Source organism: Schistocerca nitens, chromosome 1 (genome assembly GCF_023898315.1).
Source record: "Schistocerca nitens isolate TAMUIC-IGC-003100 chromosome 1, iqSchNite1.1, whole genome shotgun sequence".
Classification (NCBI taxonomy): Eukaryota; Metazoa; Arthropoda; class Insecta; order Orthoptera; family Acrididae; genus Schistocerca; species Schistocerca nitens.
This window is the reverse complement of record NC_064614.1, coordinates 9,052,643-9,075,563: the sequence shown is the minus strand read 5'-3', so window position 1 is coordinate 9,075,563 and position 22,921 is coordinate 9,052,643. Positions and strand designations below refer to the sequence as shown.

The 22,921-nt window shown below is 42.3% G+C and overlaps 1 protein-coding gene across 1 annotated transcript in view; it reads left to right on the top strand.

The window, feature by feature from the left end:
* Positions 1-22,921, top strand: part of LOC126240282 (transformation/transcription domain-associated protein) — a 491,514-nt gene that overhangs the window by 352,990 nt on the left and 115,603 nt on the right. The window contains exons 53-56 of the mRNA XM_049947913.1: positions 1,079-1,175; positions 2,774-2,982; positions 6,385-6,549; positions 22,787-22,903. Of these exons, the coding sequence (XP_049803870.1) occupies positions 1,079-1,175; positions 2,774-2,982; positions 6,385-6,549; positions 22,787-22,903 (588 nt within the window). The remainder of the gene's footprint in view (positions 1-1,078; positions 1,176-2,773; positions 2,983-6,384; positions 6,550-22,786; positions 22,904-22,921) is intronic.

Here is a 22,921-nt window from a genome sequence, read left to right as displayed (position 1 = left end):
ACATACACAGACACAAGCAGACATTTGTAAAGGCAAATAGTTTGGGCAGAGATGTCAGTCGAGGCGGAAGCAAAAGAGGCAAAGATGTTGTTGAAAGACATTTGTCAAATGTCTGCTCGTGTCTGTGTATGTGCGGATGGATATGTGTGTGTGCGTGTGTGCGCGAGTGTATACCTGTCCTTTTTTCCCACAAGGTAAGTCTTTCCGCTCCCGGGATTGGAATGACTCCTTACCCTCTCCCTTAAAACCCACATCCTTTCATCTTTCCCTCTCCTTCCCTCTTTCCTGATGAAGCAACCGTTGGTTGCGAAAGTTAGAATTTTGTGTGTGTGTGTGTGTGTGTGTGTGTGTGTGTGTGTGTGTGTGTGTGTTTGTTTGTGTGTCTGTCGACCTGCCAGCACTTTCATTTGGTAAGCCACATCAGCTTTGTTTTCAGATATATTTTTCCTACGTGGAATGTTTCCCTCTATTATAATCATATCATTAATTATATAATTATAATTATCAGAAATTTGGTGTTAATTGTTTAATCCCCCTCCAACCCCCCCAAAAAAAAAAAAAAATAAAAAAATAAATAAATGTAAAATATAAATTAGAAATTAGACGTTGGTAGCAGACTTGAACGGATGTAAAAGATAGTTTAAAAAAAAAAACTTTTTTGTTTACTGTTCAAGTGACATATGCTTTTAGCATGAATTGTATATATTCTAGATGTCAGAGAGGAGTGAGAGATAGGAATGTCAAATCATATCTCTTCAGAAATGTGAGAAATTGTTTTAGATTTAATAAATTGCCGTAACTATGAGACAGATTGATAAGGTCTTCTCTTACGATATTAAGTAGACTATTTTACTTAAGAAAGTGTTATTTTCTATATGTCTACTGTTACTGGTTACTTTACTCATTTCACGTGCCAAAAGGGAATATTCACATTTACTTAGAGTAGGTTATAGTTGCTACTTGTAGAATTGCATATGTCCCTTGTACAGACTCTTAATAGATAAGTGTATATCATTTTTACAAGTTTTTAAATGTGATGTACAATGCTTTGCCCTCTTTTTATCTGTTTGTATTTCAGGCTCTTGATCTCGTAGAGTCCACAAATTTGAAATATTTCACAAGAGAAATGACTGCAGAACTTTACTCATTAAAAGGCATGCTGCTATCGCAGCTAGGTAAGTTCTTTGTCAGCTTAATTATCCTCTAATATCTACTGTATAGAGTACATCTGAATGTAAAAAATCAGTTTTGATTGTCTTAGCATAAAAGAAAAATTAATTTTTCAACGGTTGCTTGAAGAGGAGGGAGGGGCCAGCATTATCGATAATTAGTGTATGAACCTAATGATAGAAATAAAGGATGAGAATGAGAAATATGAGCTCGCTTGTGGGAGGAGCGACATTTACTTATTCTTTCAGATCTCCATCCAAACATCCTTCTTTTGGGGGAAGATAGAGGAATAAGAAGACTGCGGAGAGGATAGTGTGACTGTAACTCGATAGAGTGAAGTAGGAAGTAAGGGGATAGGATAATCGTGGAGTTGGGTGCGAGACTGTGACTGATGGAGATTGGGACTGAGAGAAGTAAGGGTTGAAAGGATTTGTTGTGTGGAGAATCCCCATCCACCTTCTCCAGATAAGCTACTTGGGAGGGAAGGGGCTGTGGGGATCAAGTTGACACAGATTGTGAATTGGCTCAGCAGCAAGTTGTGCCACGGAATGATAAACTCTGTTCTGGGCCACAGTTTGGCAGTGGACATCAACTAGAGTGCACAGATTGTGGGTGGTCATTCCCTCATAAAAAGCAGTGCAGACGCTAAAGCGGAGCTGAAATATGACACGACTGCTTTCAGCGGTGGACCTGCCACTCGTAACGGTGATATTTGCATGTTGCAGGACTGGAGTAGGATGTGCTGGTGGGTACACAGGGTAGACCCTGCACCTCAGTCCTCAGCAGAGGAAAAGGGTTATAGAGTAGTGTGGCATAAGGGTGGACCAACATATTTGATGAGCAGTGGAATACCATTTTGGGAGATGTGCGAAAGGTGTTCCTCATTTTCAAGGTAGTAGCCTCTGTGTGTGGGGGGGATTTGGTTATTATGTTGTTCCAGTACACGGATATTTTGGCCGTAAACAGTACGGATATTCCTTTGCAGGTGTTTCTGAGAATGGTTGTAGAACAAGGGGCATTTTTGTTACAGGTTCAGGAGATCTGTTATGACCTAGATTTAGAGGGTAGTTAACCAACTATACCAAGATGTTTGTGAGATTTTTGGGACTTCACATGGAAATTAATAACAAATAGAGGACAGGTGGAAGGAAAATGTGAATATACCAAGAGAATCAGTAAATGCTGATGAGAAGAGCAATATGAAGTGTGTGTGTGGGCAGGTGGATAGGTGTGCATACAAGCACACATGTGCACCCTTTGGAGCACTTTACGACACATTAGTCTTAGCATAGTTGAGTACTGTGTAGTGCCAATTGCATTGAGTTACTGATGCACGATCCCTAATAAGGCTTAAGCTATTACATTGCGCAAGGACCTGAAGGTAATCCTGTAAAACATTTGAAACGAGTCATATAAAAATCTGTATGATCTATGTGTGGTTGTGTGTTCAAAACAGCATGTTCACAAATCCAATCTAAGGAATGAAACCCTTGAGACATATATACAGTTTCAGTGTGCTGTAGTTTTAATTTGAGTTAGTGTCAGTGTATTTGTCTTATCAGTCGCAAACATAGCTCTGACTGTTACCTCCTCTGTCCCACAGGACGTTCGGACGAGGCCAACAGAGCATTCTCGGCAGCTGTGCAGCTTCATGACACACTGTTGAAGGCGTGGGCCAACTGGGGGGACTACCTGGAGCAGGTGTTCACGCAGGAGCCCACCAATCTGCAGATTGGGCATGCCACCATAACCTGCTTCCTGCACGCCTGCCGGCACCAGAACGAGCACAAGTCACGCAAGTACATCGCCAAGGTACGCTCACCGGCAGTGGGGCAGAGTTTGTGGGTCTGCACCTGAGTTAATGTCGCAGTTTTGCTTCCGTTACTTTTCAACAACTTCCCCAGTATGAAATGTAGATTTTGTCACATGCCACTCAGCTTCGACCGAACTGTGTGCTATCCTAACATCGGCTACAAATTCAGAAATGTGTAATTCATGAATTTCGTCGAAAAAGTCTACAAGTGTCTCATTTAGTTACATAATTGTTGACAGATTTTGTGTAAAAAGTGTTTTCGTTAAATATATGGTTATAACGCACTGGCGTGTGAAACTTAAGGACAAAAGTAACTTTTGTTGATGTGTCACTGCCACATTACATAACTCAATGAAACTTGAACTATACGCAGAAATAAATGCTTTAGTATAGTGCAGAAAGTAGCTGAAAGAAACATGCAATGAGACAAACAGAAATGACAAAATTTAATAAAAGGCAGTAATTATGGGGAAGTCACTGCGAATTATGTTCGTTCCCTAGACATTAAAAATGGTAGGGCATGGTTCTTAATAGGACGGAAAGCAGTGCATACTGCACAAAGTGCTCTCATACTGGCCCCAACATTGGCAAGGCATTTTTGTGGTAAGGTGTCCTATACTCCTCCAGCACTGTTGACAACTGCTGGATGGTTGTTGGTGCACGTGGACCTGCTTAATATGTATTCTCAACACATCCCACACATGCTCAATGGGATTCCTGCAAAACTCAATGCGGTCACACATAGTCATTTATAAAAATGGAGTCACAGCTGAATACACCCATGAAAAGACACATTGGGAAGGAGTGGAGTCACACGATTATGTTGACCATTGAGTGTAGCGTGTTCAGAGATTTGAAGGTCAATACTACTTTGCTACATTATGTCTCTCCACATCATAATGCCTAGATTTCCAAAATGATCATGTTTGTCAGTGTTCCTGGATGCATTACGTGTTCCACCTTTTACTATATGAGGGTTCATAATGCACCTAGAAACACTGTCGAACATCATCATTTTGGTGGACCAGGTTTTACGGTGTTGGCAGCTCCTAATCTTCGAACACCATACACTCACCAGTCAACATCTGTTTTCAGGGGTACAAACAGTCCTGATGTCATTCTTATGGATGACAGAGTGCAACTGCAATGGACTGCACAGTTGGAGGAGCTCTTGGAATAAGAAGATATTCAGTGAATAGACAGGCTTGCACAAACCCCAACTTAAATCACATCGACCACCTACGACGTGTTGCAGCACGTCCGCATACTCCAATGCCGTCCAGCTACTGTCAAATGTGCTGGTGGAGGAATGGAACACTCTGCCACAAGAACTTCACACTAACTTCATGGCCAGCATGGGAGCACACTGTACAGCACACATTGCTGTCCATGGTGCTCACACACCCTATTAAAACCATGTCCCACCTTCTGGGGCTCATCATGAATCGCGGTGTCTTCAGTGTAATTATTATCTTTGAATAAAATTGTAATTTCTGTTTGTTTTGTTGCATATTTTTGTGTTACTTTTTGTACTATATTGTAGCAGTTCTTTGTGTTGAATCATACAACTTTCATCAAGTTATGTTATTTGGCAGTGACGTCATGCAAAAGTTACTTCAGTTTTGCACATCACTGTGTGAAGTTGCTGCAAATCGCACTGAAGAGAGCTTAGTCTAGGAAGGCCTACAATGGTGAATAATTTGAGTGCATTTGAAAATAATGTCATTTAGTAATTGATGTTAAAAAATTGAAACATGACGGTTTACTTCTTGAGCCTGAACTAGCAAGACAATCAGAAATAAAATTATGAGAGAGAATTACTGGCCAGTGCTTATCTTGAGCAGAAATGATTGTACTGCCGATAGAGATGTATGAAACTAAATACACAGCTCTAAATTTTGGAAGCAGTTGTTCCTTTCGCAGATGTGAGGGAGAATGATAGACTGGGAAAAGTTAAAAAGAAAAGGAGGAGGGGGGGTGTCACTGAGACCCCAGGGTGAGAGGGACCCTCCTGTAGTAAGGAGACAAGGTACGACTGTGGCACTTATGAGCTCACCCTGACAGAAGCAGGAGAGTCATGTGAAGTGCACGACTATGTGGAGGAGTAAGTTGTGGGAAGAGATAAGATAGGTGAAGAGGGAACAGTGTAGATGTAGATTAATGGAGGGAAATTAGAGGCACGGGAGACAGGAGTGTAGATGGTATTGCATAGAGGCCAGTGGAGATGGAGGCCAGGAGAATTGTGATTGAAGGAAAGGACAATTCCAATGCAGTAACTCAGGGTGTCGGATACAGGAGGGCTAGATCTGGATGTCACAGGTTGTGAAGCAGCTCCTGAGGTGGGACATGTTGCACTCAACAGCATGGTCTTCCATTGGATAAGACCGTAAGTGTGGCCTCATGATGGGCCAACATATTTGTAAATTGAGTTGTGGGATACCACTGGGAGAAATGTGGAAGTTATTCCTCATTTCAGGGCAAGATTGAAGGTAGTTGAAGCTGTAATAAATAATATAGGTTAATTTGTTTCAGTCGTGGATTGCATTTTGGTACCAACAGAGGAAGGAGGGGGGAAGGGGGTGTAGTTGCTTCTTTGCAACTGGTTGTCATAGGTGGTTGTAGAATTAATGGCATGTGTTGATATGACGTGGTAGACTTGTTTTTGGAGTATGTTTGAACGGTAGCACCTGTCTGTGAAGGACTTTGTGAGACATCAGCACATATAGTGATAGTGAAGTGTTTCTCCTCACTGCAGATGTAACCTATATGGGTGAGACCTTTTAGTCTGGAAGGAACATCGGCTATTGAAAAAGTAATGTTGGTGGTTGAGAGGATTGAAAAGTATGGAGGTCTTTATCGAGCTGTCGGAGAGATGGAGGTCAGACTCAAGGAAAGTGCCACACTGGACTCAGCAGGACAATGTGGAATGGATAGGGGAAGCGATATGAGGGTATAATGTAATGGCACCAGGGCTCAGGTGCACGAGTAGTTCTGCAAATAGGCCTGTTGTGGACCATGACATAGATTGGTAATGCTACGGTGTCAGATACGTGTGGTTTTTTACATGTTTAATCTTCCCATTCCGAAGAAGAACAGAAGTTTAAAATTTTTACTGCTTTATGTAAATATCAGCCCCTCTGTATTTGGAAAACTGTTTATTATTAGCTTTTGCTGTGCTTAAGTTTCTCCAGTAGTATCTTTCTAAAAGAATGTAGTTGTAATTCCTATTTTTGCATTTGTGGTTAGATTAACTTACATTTTCTTTGTATTCTTATGAGTTTTTGTGAGATTCAAAAAGATCTAATTCACTTTTGCATCTGTTGTTGCTTGTTAACATGAATGACTGTTTGTGTTCAGGGTTTTAGTGCCTTTATATATAAAATATTATGATCTCTCTATAGGTTTTGTGGCTGTTGACGTTTGATGATGAGCGCCTCGGATTGGCGGAAGCAATGGATAAATATTCCATTGGTATTCCTCCACTGATGTGGCTCCCATGGGTTCCACAGCTGCTCGGCTGTATTCTCCGTATTGAAGGCAAGCTCGTGCTGAATCTTATCAGCCAGGTAACATATCATGCCATTTGAAATCTGATGCAAAATATGCTACATAGTGGAGAAATTGCATTTACATCTGAAGGAGCTAGCTCTGACTTTAGACAGTAGAAATTTCATGTTGTGAACCTTTAGTTGATGTTCCAAATATTGTACAGTAATGCTGTAGTAAGTAATTAGCTGATAAAAACCATGTCATTCAATTTTAATGTACATATATGGATGACTTCATGGGTATTGTGAATTTGTTGAAAAGACCCAGGGGGTTGGAATGGATGGTTGATAAACATCTTGTGGCTCTAATTTTTCTCATTTCAAGACCGAAATAGCCCAAGTTTACTAAATTTACAGTTGAGTCATTCTAGTAAGTGTAAGTTGCCTCAACATATACTGAAATTTTTACGTATCATTGCTTTTATGTCTATGTCATTTTGTATTGATGCACTGTTTGATCGTAGCCTTTGGTGGCCCATAACTGCTTTAACTGCTCCTGTGGTCCTCGATTTTGGCACTGGGATGCATTTGATGATCTTGCTGGTCCCACACATTCTGTTGGGGGCAGATAGGTGGGTTTTGTTGGTTAATGAAGCACATCTGCAACATGCAGGCAGTTTATGAAGGCACTTGAGGTGTGTGGACAAATTTTGTTCTGTGTGTGTGTGCGAGGGGGGCATGGTCGCAGGGTACTCTCTCATGAGAGGAGACATAGCACATGAGGACAAGGGATACCTGTAAGACACTGCTGTGCTGCTAAGTGTTCCTGAGCCACTGCTGGAGGTGACCCGTTGCTGTACCTCCTGGCTGTCTCATGAGAACATTGGTAGAATTTTGCAGGCCGACCCCTCCAGTTGAGAAAACAATCAGGTCAGTTTGCGCCTTTGTTCTCAGTTGGTGCTAGGATATATTGGAGGCTGTACCAGCAGAGGACCCTGGTGACAAAATGTGGCTCTGCATTCTTCAGAGAGGGTCATCCACTGCTGGGCTTCTGCCCTAATAATGGTCCCAGGTGTGTGTTATAAATTTTTTGTTGGGCAAGCTCCGATAAAAGAAATGAATTTATTTGGAAAATCCTGAGGAAGCAGAGATTGTTGTACTTTCAGGTCAAAAATGTGGAAATGTCTACAGGCAGAAGTTACTAGAAATTCATGTGTGTATAAGAATATGGAAGCGCAAAGCATACAACTACTACCACCATCATATTTTAGAGTAGGGTTTTGCCGAGAACTTGATAAAATTCTGGTCCTACTTAAAATCATTAAGTGAGTTTAAGGCTTTTATCCAGTCACTTGTCGACCCCTTCTGTGGCAATAGAAGACAACAAAATAAAAACTGAAGTTTTAAATAAGAATTCATACTGGATGGTAATACAGACCTGTCATTGTTTGACTATACTACAGTCTCCAGTATGAAGGAAACAAAAATAGGCATTCTTGGCACTGAGAAGCAAGTGAAAGAGTTGAAAACAAATTTTCACCAGGGCCAGACGGAATCCCAGTTTGGTTTTATCTAGAATACTTTATGACATTGGCCCCTTATTTAGCTTGCATTTATTGCAAATACCTCACCCAGCGTGAAGTCACAAGCAACTGGAAAAAAAAGTGCAGGTGACTCGAACATATGGGAAAAGTAAAAGAATGGACATGAAAATTAAAGACACATTTTCTTATCATTGGTATTCTTGAACTTATTCTAATTTTAAATATAATACATTTTCATGAGACAGGAAAGCTTCTGTCCACAAATCAGCACAGCTTTGGAAAGCATTGCTCACACTAAGCTCAGCTTGACATATTCCTATGAACGATGGATGAAGGGCAACGGGCAGATCCCACATTCCTAGATTTCTGGAAAGCATTTGACACAGTGCATCACTGACATAGTGCCCCACTGCAGACTGTTAACGGAGGTCCAAGCATATGAAATAGTTTCCCAGATATGTGAGTGGCTCGAAGACTAAGTAATAGGCTGCCCTACACTATTGTTAATAAGAGACAAGGGTATCATGAGGAGTGCCCCAGAGAAGTGTGATAGGACAGCTCTTGTTATCCCTACATAAAAATGATCTGATGGGTAGGGTGAACAGCAGTTCGCAACTGTTAGCTGACAAAGCTGTTGTATACAGGAAAGTATTGTTCTTGAGTGGCTGTAGAAAGGTATAGGATGACTTAGAATTTCTGTTACGTGTGATGAATGACAGCTTGCTTTAAATGCAGAAAAATGAAAGCTAATGCACATGGGTAGGAAAAACAGTCATTTACTGTTCAAATTCATTATTAGTGGTGTGCTGCTTGATGCAGTCATCAATTGAATATCTAGATGTAAAATCGCAACATGATAGGAAATGCAATGAGCACGTAAGGATGGAAGTAGGGAAGGCGAATGATTTGCCTTATTGGGAGAACTTTAGGAAAATGTAATCCATTTAAAAAGGAGATTGCATGTGGAATGCTTGTGTGACCAATAATTGAGTGTTGTTCTAGAGTGTTTGGGATACCCAACACATTGGCTTAAAGGAAACATTGAAGAAATTGAGAGGCTTGCTGCTAGATCTGTTATCAGTAGGTTCGATCTTCACAAGTGTTATACAGAGCCTTTTTGAACTCGAGTGGAAATCACTGGAGTGAAGATTAAGTTCTTTTTGCGAAAGACTAATGAGGAAATTTAGAGAAAGGTATTTGTAGCTGACTGCAGAAAGATTCTACTGCCACCAATGTACATTTTGCATAAGCAACACAAAGAATAGATAAAAGAAGTTAGAACTTATATTGAGGCATATAGACAGTAATTTTTCCTTCACTCAATTTGTCTTTGGATTAGTGGTGGTACATGGTACTTCCCGCCATACATCGTATGGTGGCTTACAGAGTAAATATGTAGATATAGAAATCTATTGCAGTGATCAGTGAACAGTAAAATAAGTTGAATAAAATAAGAAATTCAATGGAAACAAAATACTAAATAATTTATTCTGCACAATGGGGAAGACTGAATACTGTATTTTCACTACTAACTCCAGAAGACGTATGGTAGCCTTACACAAAATTATTAAATGTATGTAGGGTTCACATTAAATTTAAGGATTGAAATTGTAGCCAAATGCAGTTGAGATTCTGTGAAATAGTGAATAATATTTGCCTGGATGCTCAGTTAAATCAGGTATGTTGCAAGCAAACCAAAGTCCCAAGTCCCGCCTATGTGTTACTGTACAAGTTAATCAGTGATGCTGCTTCCTTGTCCGCTTAAGTTCATCATGAAGTAAACGAATACTCAAGCCAGAGTAAGATTCTCCAGTTGTGAAAGCATACATGAAGTTCATCTCCTCCTAAAAACTACTTGTTCTCATCAACAACTGCCCTTGCAAACAGGCTGACTGCTTGTGACTGACTGAAGGTAATAAAGACCACGAGATGCAGCAGCGATGTATGATTAACACCTCGGAAACCAGATTGCGCTAGTCATGGTCGTAGCTTGTAATGATAATTCGTTATAATAAATGACCACAGTTGGAAATAATTGGTTCTTCTTTCTATTAGACATATTGATATGAGCACCTTTCCATACTGGTCACTTTTTGACCTGAAAAAAACACCCTTATGTGCATATTAGAGTAAACATTAATAAAAAAGTAAGATGGTGCCATTGAACAAAATACAAGTAACTATTTACATATATACAAGAGTGTCATAAGTGTTTTTATTATCATTGTCTATACACAATTTGATATTGGCACTTATTATGGAGGTGTAGTGTTTTTCCTTGTAATATTTGCAAGTAATATTCTACAGCTGCAAAGTGACAGTTCCAACTGTACTTGGAACTGCTGCAGGAACCAGAACTTGTTTGTGAAGTTCCATCCATTACATGTGGCCACCTATCTCGGTGCTAAATTCTGGCCACGCTTCTGAAGATCCACCTTGCTGTGTGCTGTTTCACTTGGGCCATGTCGTGAGCAGCAGGGCTTGTAAACTCACAATGGGTCCTCTTACCTTGAAGGTGCCGTACACCTGCACTGATAGCGATAATCCCAGGGGTACAAAACTGATATTCGTCAACGAAAATGATGTGGTACTACTGTTTGGCATTCCATTATTTCTGTGAATTACTCCACTCCAAAAGAAGCTGTCTGTTTTGTGGATTTAATGCTCATTGGATGGCAGTTCAATGGCCCAACTGGTGCCTGTCTCCCTCCAGTGGTGTAAAGCACACTGGGTGGTCATTCTTAATCCACTTTAACCATCTTGACAGATTGTGTGCGCATTACATAACCTGAGAGACCTGATAACGTGGTTACAGGGTGACATAATCATTTCACATATGTACTGAAGTTGCCTAAATGTATGGAATAGCATCTACATAAAATTGTTGCTTACAGGTACTTAGCCTTTTTTCTGACAATGAGTATATTGTATAAATCTCATTTTGGTGAAAATTCTTTCAGAACATTTAATTTAGTGAGCACTGGATTAGCATTCCTTTCAGAGAATATTCTTATTTATAATGTTGCTAGAGAAAACCTAGTCACCAGATATAAATGCACTGAATGTATAAATCTGGTTAGTTTTCAGTGCCAGGAGCAGCAGATAGGAAAGGATTTGAGGCTTAAGTGCATAAAATGTCAACCAAGACACCTGGTCACAGGAGACAAATTGTACTAGATGATTGGGAAATTAGCCCTGGTGGTATGACAGAAGATTTAAAAACCTAACAATTTTGAAGTGGCAGAGAGCATAGTAGGCAAGTTAGGGATGAGGGAAGTACATTATAAATGACCCAAAAAGAGGGAGGAAACTAAATACAGGAAAAATTCCTGGCAGGAAGAAAAATGTGTAAAAATCGGTAATGAGAACAACCACTTGTTGTTCAGCAAGTCCTCTCTGCCTATGGTCCCAGCAGGGAGAATACAGATTGGACACTTGGTAGAACACACAGTGAGATAACTACTATTGTCTCACAGTGTTTGCTCTATGTGTTGCCAGTACATACTCTCTGTCACTTACACAGAAATTTTCTTTGCAGTAAAAGTCTATTAGGTTTGCCCAATAGTAAGTTAGGTTGCATTTTTCCCTTTTTCAGGAATATTGAACTCATAATATTTATTGAAAAGACTATTTCCATATTCATCATTATGCATAATGTTGATATCAAAATAATTTAGGCATCTTTTAGCTGTCTGAACCCTGCATCAGGTGATTGAATCTCCTTATGCAGGGTTCGGAGCATCTTTTTCTTATCACTTTCCTTAACCTTCTCCTATTTGCTATCTTCCTTTTTCTTCTGATCAAGCAGCCACTGTAAGAAGTTCTGAAAGTTTTTTTTTTTTTCCATTTGTGCTCCCGCTGTCCGTGTTTCGACAGTTGGTAAGTAGGCACTCCTATTCATTATTGTTCAGTTGTAATCTCAAGGCCCTATCAAGGTAATCTCAAGGCCCTATCAAGGTAATCTCAAGGCCCTATCAAGGTAATCTCAAGGCCCTATCATGTGTGAACAACTGACAATATACTGCTTATGATAAGGAGAATGTACCCTCATTTGTGGAAAATATTCTTAGTTTTACAAATATGTCTCAATGTTTTAGTTTATTTGTACCATAGATTTTGCTGTGATATGTTTTGCTACTGACGTTGACAGAACTGTGTTTACCTGAATATAAGATGAAGCCACCCCAACCCTTTTTAAACAGACCCAGTGGGAAAAGTGTATTTTTAACATAATCTGACTAATCATAAGTAGAAACTGTTTTATTGATTCAAAGTATGTGCCTAAAAATTAATGTATAATATTCTAAACTTAGCTCATTCGCTGATTGTCTACATTTTGATGATAAAAGGAGAAAGAAAATAAACAGAGAGAAATAATTTATCTCAATTTTTATTTTCAATTCCTTTTTTGCGTACTATTTTTGCCATATCAGTATTTTTAATTGTCTTCAATTCATCTTCATTTTTAAGCCTACTGCCACTTCTTCCTCCCATAGTCCCATAATTTGTGAACCATCCATAGCATTGGATATGCAGCACTTTCTGAACCCTTTCATAATAGTCACAATACTCCATGTGCCCTGCCTCCCATCTGTGTCAGCTGTGGAGAACACCATTCGCCTTGCTCACCTGACTGTGGGATTCTCCAGAAAGAAAGGAAAATCATGGAGTACAAGACCCTGGACAGACTGACCTACACTGAGGCTAAGTGAAAATTTGAACGCCTGCATTCTGTGCGTATGACATAGTCTTACGCCGCCGCTACAACAGTTCTGGCACCATCAGCTCCGCCAACCCACGTCACCTCTCAGAGCTGGAAGACTGCACCTGCCCCCTAGATGGTGGGGGGCATTTCCCTCCCTGTTGCTCCTGCACCACCTACTTCGGGAGCAACACCCCCCCAACCATCGGGGACGTCTGTCCCCACTTCTAAGCCGGAGAAGCATAAGTCTTCTTCGGCTTCTCTCGCTAGGAAGGGGTCCCTTGGGTCACTCCCTTAGCAGGTTTCTTTTAGTGGGAAAGACGACACCTGCCAGTGGCTGAAGAGCCCAAAAGCAGCTGTTTGTAGGGCTTCACGCTCATGCTCAGTCCCGGAGACTGAGCCAGTGAAGTCCACCCAGCCAGGTAAACCCAAGGAGAATCGAGAGAAATCCAAAAATAAAACCCTTAAGACCAAGGAAACTGTGGTGGCACCCACACCACCTCTACCTGCAAGCTCTGTGGCTGAGGATGGGGTGGAGATTTTGGCGTCCGCTGAGGACCTAGATCTCGCCAGACCCTCAGACACAATGGATATAGAGTGCTCAGGCAATAAATCGGATGCAGCAGGTGACTCTGAGGCGTAAACTGCCTCATTGAATGTTCTATGCCTTCCCAGTCTCTCGATGTCATTCTCTAGTGGAACTGCGGTGGTTTTTTCCACCGCCTGGCTGAGCTACGGCAACTGTTAAGCTTTATACCTGCTATCTGCATTGTCTTCCAGGAAGCCTGGTTCCCAGCAACGCGGACCCCTGCCCCCCGCGGCTATAAGGGATATTACAGTAACCATAGTGACTGTAATCGAGTGCCAGGTGGAGTTTGCGTTTATGTCCTAAACTCGGTCTGTAGTGAACACGTGCCCCTTCAAACCTTCTTGAAGCTGTGGCTGTCAGAATAAGGATGACACAGGAAATAACTGTCTGCAATTTATATCTTCCTCCAGATGGTGCAGCACCCCTGAATGTATTAGATGCACTGATTGATCAACCCCTTAAACCTTTCCTACTTCTGGGAGATTTTGATGCCCATAACCCCTTGTGGGGTGGTACCATGCTTACTGGCCAAGGCAGAGATATCGAAACTTAACTGTCACAATTCAACCTCTGCCTCTTAAATACTGGGGCCGTATTTCAGTGTGGCTCATGGTAGTTACTCGACCATTGATTTATCAATTTGCAGCCCAGGACTTCTCCCATCTATCCACTGGAGAGCTCACAATGACCAGTGTGGTAGTGATGACTTCCCCATCTTCCTGTCACTGCCCCAGTGTCAGGCGCACGGACGCCTGCCCAGATGGGCTTTGAACAAGGCGGACTGAGGAACTTTCACCTCTGCTGTCACCGCTGAATCTCCCCCACACGGTAACATCGATGTGATGGTTGAGCAGGTGACTAGCACAATTGTTTCTGCGGCAGAAAACGCAATCCCTCACTCTTTAGGGTGCCCGAGGCATAAGGCAGTCCCGTGGTGGTCGCCGGAAGTCGCTGAAGCAATTAAGGAGCATTGGCGAACTCTACAGTGGCATAAGCGGCACCCTTCCCTTGAGCACCTCATAGCCTTTAAACGGCTCCTCAGTGCCCATGCACATTGCACCGACACAGCTCCTGGGCCTGATGGCATCCACAGCCAGATGATTAAACATCTCTCATCTGACTAGAATAGACATCTTCTCGTCATCTTCAACTGGATCTGGTGCGATGGCGTCTTTCCATCGCAGTGGCGTGAGAGCACCATCATTCCGGTGCTCAAACCTTTTTAAAAACCCGGTTGATGTGGATAGCTATCGGCCCATCAGCCTCACTAACGTTCTTTGTAAGCTGCTGGAATGTATGGTATGTAGGCAGTTGGGTTGGGTTCTGGAGTCATGTGGCTTGCTGGCTCCATGTCAGGGCGGTTTCCGCCAAGGTCGCTCTACCACTGATAAACTTGTGTCCAACAAGTCTGCCATCCTGACAGCCTTTTCTAGACGGCAACACCTGATTGCCGTCTTTTTTGACTTACGTAAAGCATACGACACGACTTGGTGACATCATATCCTTGCCACATTGTATGAGTGGGGTCTCCGGGGACCACTCCCGATTTTTATTCAAAACTTCCTGTCGCTCTGTACTTTCTGTGTCGAAGTTGGTGGCCCCCCTAGTTCCATCCATATCCAGGAGAATGGAGTCCCGCAGGGCTTTGTATTGAGTGTCTTTCTATTTTTAGTGGCCATTAACCGTCTGGCAGAAGCTGTCGGGCCCTCTGTCTCACCTACTTCGTATGCAGACGACTTCTGCATTTCGTACTGCTGCTCCAGTACTGTTGTTGCTGAGCGGCGTCTCCACGGAGCTACCCACAAGGCGCAGTCATGGGCTCTAGCCCACGGCTTCCAGTTTTCAGCTGCAAAGTCGTGTGTCATGCACTTCTGTCAGTGTCGTACCGTTCATCCGGAACCCACACTTTACCTTACTGACGATCCACTCACTGCAGTGGAGACCAATCAATTCCTAGGACCGGCTTTCGTTGCTCGATTGACTTGGCACCCTCATCTTCGTCAGCTTAAACAGAAGTGCTGGCAGCACCTCAATATCCTCTGTTGCCTGAGCAACACCAATTTGATTACAGTTTGCTGTACGCTGCTGCAGCTCTACAGAGCCTTTGTCCAATCCCGAATTGACTATGGAAGTGTGGCTTATGGTTCGGCAGCGCCTTGAGCATTGCACTTACTTGACCCTGTCCACCATTGTGGGGCTCGATTAGCGACAGGAGCTTTTAGGGCGAGTCCGGTGACCAGCGTACTGGTGGAGCTGGTGTCCCTCCACTGCACATCACACGTGCACAACTGCTCGCCAGTTACGCAGCAGACATTCATAGTTCCCCTGAGCATCCGAATTACCGTCTCCTTTTCCCGCCCGCGGCAGTCCATCTCCCGCATCGGCGGCCCAGATCGCGGCTAACAATTGCGGTTCGCGTGCGGTCCCTTCTCTCCGAACTGGAGTCCTTCCCTTTACCACCTCTACTTGCGGTCCATTTACAGTGTGCTCCCTGCCGCCGTTGGATAAGCAGCTGCAGCAGCAAGTCGTATACTCCTAGCTCACTCATTTGTTACATAGTTTAATTCTTAATTTCTTTGCGTGTTTTTGGTACTAGCATTGTTTAATTCATAAATTTCGGGCGTATTATAGTATTTGAGAGTTGTAGCATCGCGTTTTAGTACCTGAATAGTGTAAAATCGCGTAGTCTCCTTCCACCGCCGAGCAGTGTGTCGGCAGTGTGCAAGTAGCAGCATTACTGCATTTACTAGGCAATCTTGTATTTTAATAACCGTTTAAATTTTGTCGATTTGTTTGCGCTCTCTGTAGATTAGTTCAGAAGTTCTTTGCACAACAGTTTTTAGCATGGATAGGGACTGCAACTGCTGTGTTCGGATGCAGGATGAGTTGGCATCCCTTCGCTCCCAGCTTCAGGCAGTGTTGGCTTCGGTCACACAGCTTGAGGCTGTTGCCAATGGGCATCACTGTGGGGGTCCGGATGGGGGTTTGTCAGGGACGGCCAGCTCATCCCACGCATCCCGCGATCGGACTACGACTGTGGTTGCCCGGGATACTGCCCGCATTGAGGCTGATCCCTCACCTGTGGTAGAGTGGGAGGTCGTCTCAAGGTGTGGTAGGGGGCGAAAGACATTCCAGAGGGCTGAACGGAAGGCCTCTCCCTTTTGTCTGACGAACAGGTTTCAGGCTCTGTCTCAGGCTGATACTGATCTTTGGCCTGACATGGCTGCTTGTCCTGTTCCAGAGGTTGCCCCTCAGTCTGCAAGATCCGGGCGGTCGCAGAGGGTGGGCTTACTGGTAGTTGGGAGCTCCAACGTCAGGTGCGTAATGGGGCCCCTTAGGGAAATGGCAGCAAGAGAGGGGAAGAAAACCAATGTGCACTCCGTGTGCATACTGGGGGGAGTCATTCCAGATGTGGAAAGGGTCCTTCCGGATGCCATGAAGGGTACAGGGTGCACCCATCTGCAGGTGGTCGCTCATGTCGGCACCAATGATGTGTGTCGCTATGGATCGGAGGAAATCCTCTCTGGCTTCCGGCGGCTATCTGATTTGGTGAAGACTGCCAGTCTCGCTAGCGGGATGAAAGCAGAGCTCACCATCTGCAGCATCGTCGACAGGACTGACTGCGGACCTTTGGTACAGAGCCGAGTGGAGGGTCTGAATCAGAGGCTGAGACGGTTCTGCGACCATGTGGGCTGCAGATTCCTTGAGTTGCGCCATAGGGTGGTGGGGTTTCGGGTTCCGCTGGATAGGTCAGGAGTCCACTACACGCAACAAGCGGCTACACGGGTAGCAGGGGTTGTGTGGCGTGGGCTGGGCTGTTTTTTAGGTTAGATGGCCTTGGGCAAGTACAGAAAGGGCAACAGCCTCAACGGGTGCGGGGCAAAGTCAGGACATGCGGGGACCAAGCAGCAATCGGTATTGTAATTGTCAACTGTCGAAGCTGCGTTGGTAAAGTACCGGAACTTCAAGCGCTGATAGAAAGCACCAAAGCTGAAATCGTTATAGGTACAGAAAGCTGGCTGAAGCCCGAGATAAATTCTGCCGAAATTTTTACAAAGGTACAGACGGTGTTTAGAAAGGATAGATTGCATGCAACCGGTGGTGGGGTGTTTGTCACTGTTAGTAGTAGTTTATCTTGTAGTGAAGTAGAAGTGGATAGTTCCTGTGAATTATTATGGGTGGAGGTTACACTCAACAACCGAGCTCGGTTAATAATTGGCTCCTTTTACCGACCTCCCGACTCAGCAGCATTAGTGGCAGAACAACTGAGAGAAAACTTGGAATACATTTCACATAAATTTTCTCAGCATGTTATAGTCTTAGGTGGAGATTTCAATTTACCAGATATAGACTGGGACACTCAGATGTTTAGGACAGGTGGTAGGGACAGAGCATCGAGTGACATTATACTGAGTGCACTATCCGAAAATTACCTCGAGCAATTAAACAGAGAACCGACTCGTGGAGATAACATCTTGGACCTACTGATAACAAACAGACCCGAACTTTTCCACTCTGTATGCGCAGAACAGGGAATCAGTGATCATAAGGCCGTTTCAGCATCCCTGAATATGGAAGTTAATAGGAATACAAAAAAAGGGAGGAAGGTTTATCTGTTTAGCAAGAGTAATAGAAGGCAGATTTCAGGCTACCTAACAGATCTAAACGAAAATTTCTGTTCCGACACTGACAATGTTGAGTGTTTATGGAAAAAGTTCAAGGCAATTGTAAAATGCGTTTTAGACAGGTACGTGCCGAGTAAAACTGTGAGGGACGGGAAAAACGCACCGTGGTACAACAACAAAGTTAGGAAACTACTGCGAAAGCAAAGAGAGCTTCACTCCAAGTTTAAACGCAGCCAAAACCTCTCAGACAAACAGAAGCTAAATGATGTCAAAGTTAGCTTAAGGAAGGCTATGCATGAAGCGTTCAGTGAATTCGAAAGTAAAATTCTATGTACCGACTTGACAGAATATCCTCGGAAGTTCTGGTCTTACGTTAAATCAGTAAGTGGCTCGACACAGCATATCCAGACACTCCGGGATGATGATGGCATTGAAACAGAGGATGACACGCGTAAAGCTGAAATACTAAACACCTTTTCCCAAAGCTGTTTCACAGAGGAACACCGCACTGCAGTTCCTTCTCTAAAGCCTCGCACAAACGAAAAAAATGGCTGACATCGAAATAAGTGTCCAAGGAATAGAAAAGCAACTGGAATCACTCAACGGAGGAAAGTCCACTGGACCTGACGGGATACCAATTCGATTCTACACAGAGTAAGCGAAAGAACTTGACCCCCTTCTAACAGCCGTGTACCGCAAGTCTCTAGAGGAACGGAGGGTTCCAAATGATTGGAAAAGAGCACAGATAGTCCCAGTCTTCAAGAAGGGTCGTCGAGCAGATGCGCAAAACTATAGACCTATATCTCTGACGTCGATCTGTTGTAGAATTGTAGAACATGTTCTTTGCTCGAGTATCGTGTCGTTTTTGGAAACCCAGAATCTACTATGTAGGAATCAACATGGATTCCGGAAACAGCGATCGTGTGAGACCCAACTCGCTTTATTTGTTCATGAGACCCAGAAAATATTAGATACAGGCTCCCAGGTAGATGCTATTTTTCTTGACTTCCGGAAGGCGTTAGATACAGTTCCGCACTGTCGCCTGATAAACAAAGTAAGGGCCTACGGAATATCAGACCAGCTGTGTGGCTGGATTGAAGAGTTTTTAGCAAACAGAACACAGCATGTTGTTATCAATGGTGAGACGTCTACAGACGTTAAAGTAACCTCTGGCGTGCCACAGGGGAGTGTTACGGGACCATTGCTTTTCACAATATATGTAAATGACGTAGTAGATAGTGTCGGAAGTTCCATGCGGCTTTTTGCGGATGATGCTGTAGTATACAGAGAAGTTGCAGCATTAGAAAATTGTAGCGAAATGCAGGAAGATCTGCAGCGGATAGGCACTTGGTGCAGGGAGTGGCAACTGTCCCTTAACATAGACAAATGTAATGTATTGCGAATACAGAGAAAGAAGAATCCTTTATTGTATGATTATATGATAGCGGAACAAACACTGGTAGCAGTTACTTCTGTAAAACATCTGGGAGTATGCGTGCGGAACGATTTGAAGTGGAATGATCATATAAAATTAATTGTTGGTAAGGCGGGTACCAGGTTGAGATTCATTGGGAGAGTGCTTAGAAAATGTAGTCCATCAACAAAGGAGGTGGCTTACAAAACACTCGTTCGACCTATACTTGAGTATTGCTCATCAGTGTGGGATCTGTACCTGATCGGGTTGACGGAGGAGATAGAGAAAATCCAAAGAAGAGCAGCGTGTTTCGTCACAGGGTTATTTGGTAACCGTGATAGCGTTACGGAGATGTTTAATAAACTCAAGTGGCAGACTCTGGAAGAGAGGCGCTTTGCATGGCGGTGTAGCTTGCTGTCCAGGTTTCGAGAGGGTGCGTTTCTGGGCGAGGTATCGAATATATTGATTCCTCCTACTTATACCTCCCGAGGAGATCACGAGTGTAAAATTAGAGAGACTCAAGCGTGTACGGAGGCTTTCAGGCAGTCGTTCTTCCCGCGAACCATACGAGACTGGAACAGGAAAGGGAGGTAATGACAGTGGCACGTAAAGTGCCCTCCGCCACACACCGTTGGGTGGCTTGCGGAGTATAAATTTAGATGTAGATGTACATAATAAGAAAAAGAAAACACGCAATCCGCAACACAAAGCATTTGGTAGTGGACACACGGCAGTTATTTGCTTTGGTTGGCAGTGATAGTTAATGCCCGACCTCTTTTGGTATCGTGCACAACCGTAGTTCAAAACACTTTCCACCTAAAACTGCCACAATATAGTGTCCATTTAATACTTGAAGTTGCGAGGTCGTGCAACCAGAAATTATTACCAGATCTATGTTGTTCTTTGCTGTCAGATTCTTAATTTCATGAAAGGACCCAGCACAACCATTTTCCTTTTTTTAAGCAAAGAACTTGGTATTCTGGTCGAAACAACCTTTGACCAATCCAGCTTCAGGTAATCATCCATCCCTTTTGATCTGCGCTGGAGGCAGTTTTTCTTTTGATATCGTTTTTCTGCAAAGAATCACATATTGAGGGGATGCTTGCTTCCCTCTTCCAGTGTACCCATCATTACTGTTATTTTGGCCACCTGGCGAATAATACCATATGGTCATTTCATTTCATTTCATTTCTAGAACTCATTATAGGTCACTAGCATTTGGAGGCATATCAAAATAAGAAGGTCTGATCAGTATTGCCCATATGACTTAGCAAATAGTCATGCAATTTCCTAAGATTGACCACATGAAGCTGACATGCAAGTAGTTTCCTACATTTGCCATGGGAAGTCACTGAGTGAGTGTAGTTATGCGTCATAATGTTAAGTCTTGCCCTCTTTTTCATCCTCATGCACTAACCATTACTTGCTTTGAATTCTATGACACACGCAGTTGGCAAATTCTTGTGTGTGTCCAGCACATTCATTAGGATAACTTCTCAAGTAATCGGGAAGACTTCATTACGTTTCTCTTGCACATATTGGACAACCTGCTGCTCCAAATCATGAAATTTTCCCTATGTTTTTCCCGTCAGAGTTTGGCACGTAGAACTGATAATCATTAATTTATTCTTTGTCTTGATGCCACCTGTGAACATTCATATCTACGACAACAAATTTTCATCCTTCTGCTCAATTGTTTGTGGCCTCGGCTTCATGAATCATCATTAATTTAAAGTTAGCATTGTGTTGTCTTTTGAACCAGTTGGGAACTGTGAACTTGTAGGTCCATGTTTCGTAGCTGAGTCACAGCTGTAGTTTGCATCCTCTATTGTTTCCTACAATTTACAGTTCTTACAGCACTGCCAATATAAGCATAAATGACAGGTATACAATGTCCTGTCAGCTTCCTATAGTGGAATTGGCAGAAATCGTACAACTTTGGATTAACACTGTAACCAACTTCGAAAAATCAACAGTGCTCTTACTACAGTGGCAGTTTAAGGGCCCACACGAACAATGTAAACCGCAACATTGTCAGAAATAAACCGCCAAATATTTTTGACAGCCTGAGCTGTGAAATTAGGTTCCTACCTTACTACAATTTGTGAAGCCATAGCTTTCCTTTACAATGCTCTTTATATTTTAGTTTGTTATACTAACTTTGTGTGATCATATTGTCCGTAGTTGCTTTATAAATATTGCAACTACAAGAAAGTACACATTTTGTCGCCAAATGCATTTTTTGAAAAATTGAAGTAAAACATAATTGGTGGTGTGTAATGAAAGATATTTACAATTTGGCTTGCTTTCTAGATCATAAAACAATTCATAACAAAAAATGTTGATTTTACTTGTGGTATTTGTTGTCCGGTTTTAGTTCACATCAGGAAACTGCGTGCTTGGACGTTTTTGAGGTACTCCTGTGTTTGCCGCTAGGAATCAACAGTGCCAAACAAAGGACTGCCTTGAAAACATGCAAGCAAATGGCATTTCACGATGTGAATGAAAATCAGTCATAAATTGTCATACATGAAATCAACATTTTTGTAACAAACTGTTTTCTGATCTAGAAAGTAAGCTACATTTCAAATTTCTCATTACAGACCACTGATGATTTTATTATTATTATTATTATTATTATTATTATTATTATTTCAGTAAAATGAAATGGATTTGGTGACAAAATATGTTTTCTTGTAGCTGCAAAGACAAGGTTTAAAATACCTTGAATATTAGACATAAACTATTCTTATTTTATTCATAATGCATGCGTAATCATCTATATGATATTATTGGAAGTTATGATCATGTTTGCTGTTGTGCGATACGCTAACAGAAGCAAATCGTGTACCTGCCATCTTGTTTTAATTTCTCGTGAAGGTAACATATGCTGTATTTAAACGTTTTCTTATTTATAATTGCTTGTTACAAAAGTATGCAGTTCCAGCGGTAGATGGCATTAAAGATCTCTCCAAAATGCTATTTTTGGTACAGTTCGATGTGGTAAATTGGCAGGAAGTGCTGCTTTGGAATACAAAACCTTTGCCTAATCAGTTGCACTATGTAAACACAGTGACTTCAGTAGCAGTAGTTCAATCTGTGAATGTAAGGTGACCCTGTATTTTTTGAAGGACAGATTTGAGAAAAACCCTTGTCTTGTAATTGGGTAAATATGGTAATTTTATTAATAGTGTAACAGCTCTCTGTTCACAGAAATAATTAATGTGCTCCTCCTTAGAAATGTGACATTTCCTTTTCTATTATATGAAGTGATAATTTGCCTAAGTTTTTAAAATAATTGAAATATTGTTCCTTTTAATTCTTTGCAGCATTTATTTATTTATTTATTTATTTATTTACAGTTGTTACGTGTATGCTGTGCTATGTGTGAAAGTTGTTGTGACAAATATTGTTACATTTAATTAATTAATTCATTTCCAGATTGGTCGAATGTTCCCTCAGGCAGTTTATTTCCCCATAAGGACATTGTACCTTACACTGAAAATAGAACAGAGAGAACGAAATAAAAATGTCGAAATGGTACCTGTGACTAAACAGGTAAGTGGCACAGAAATA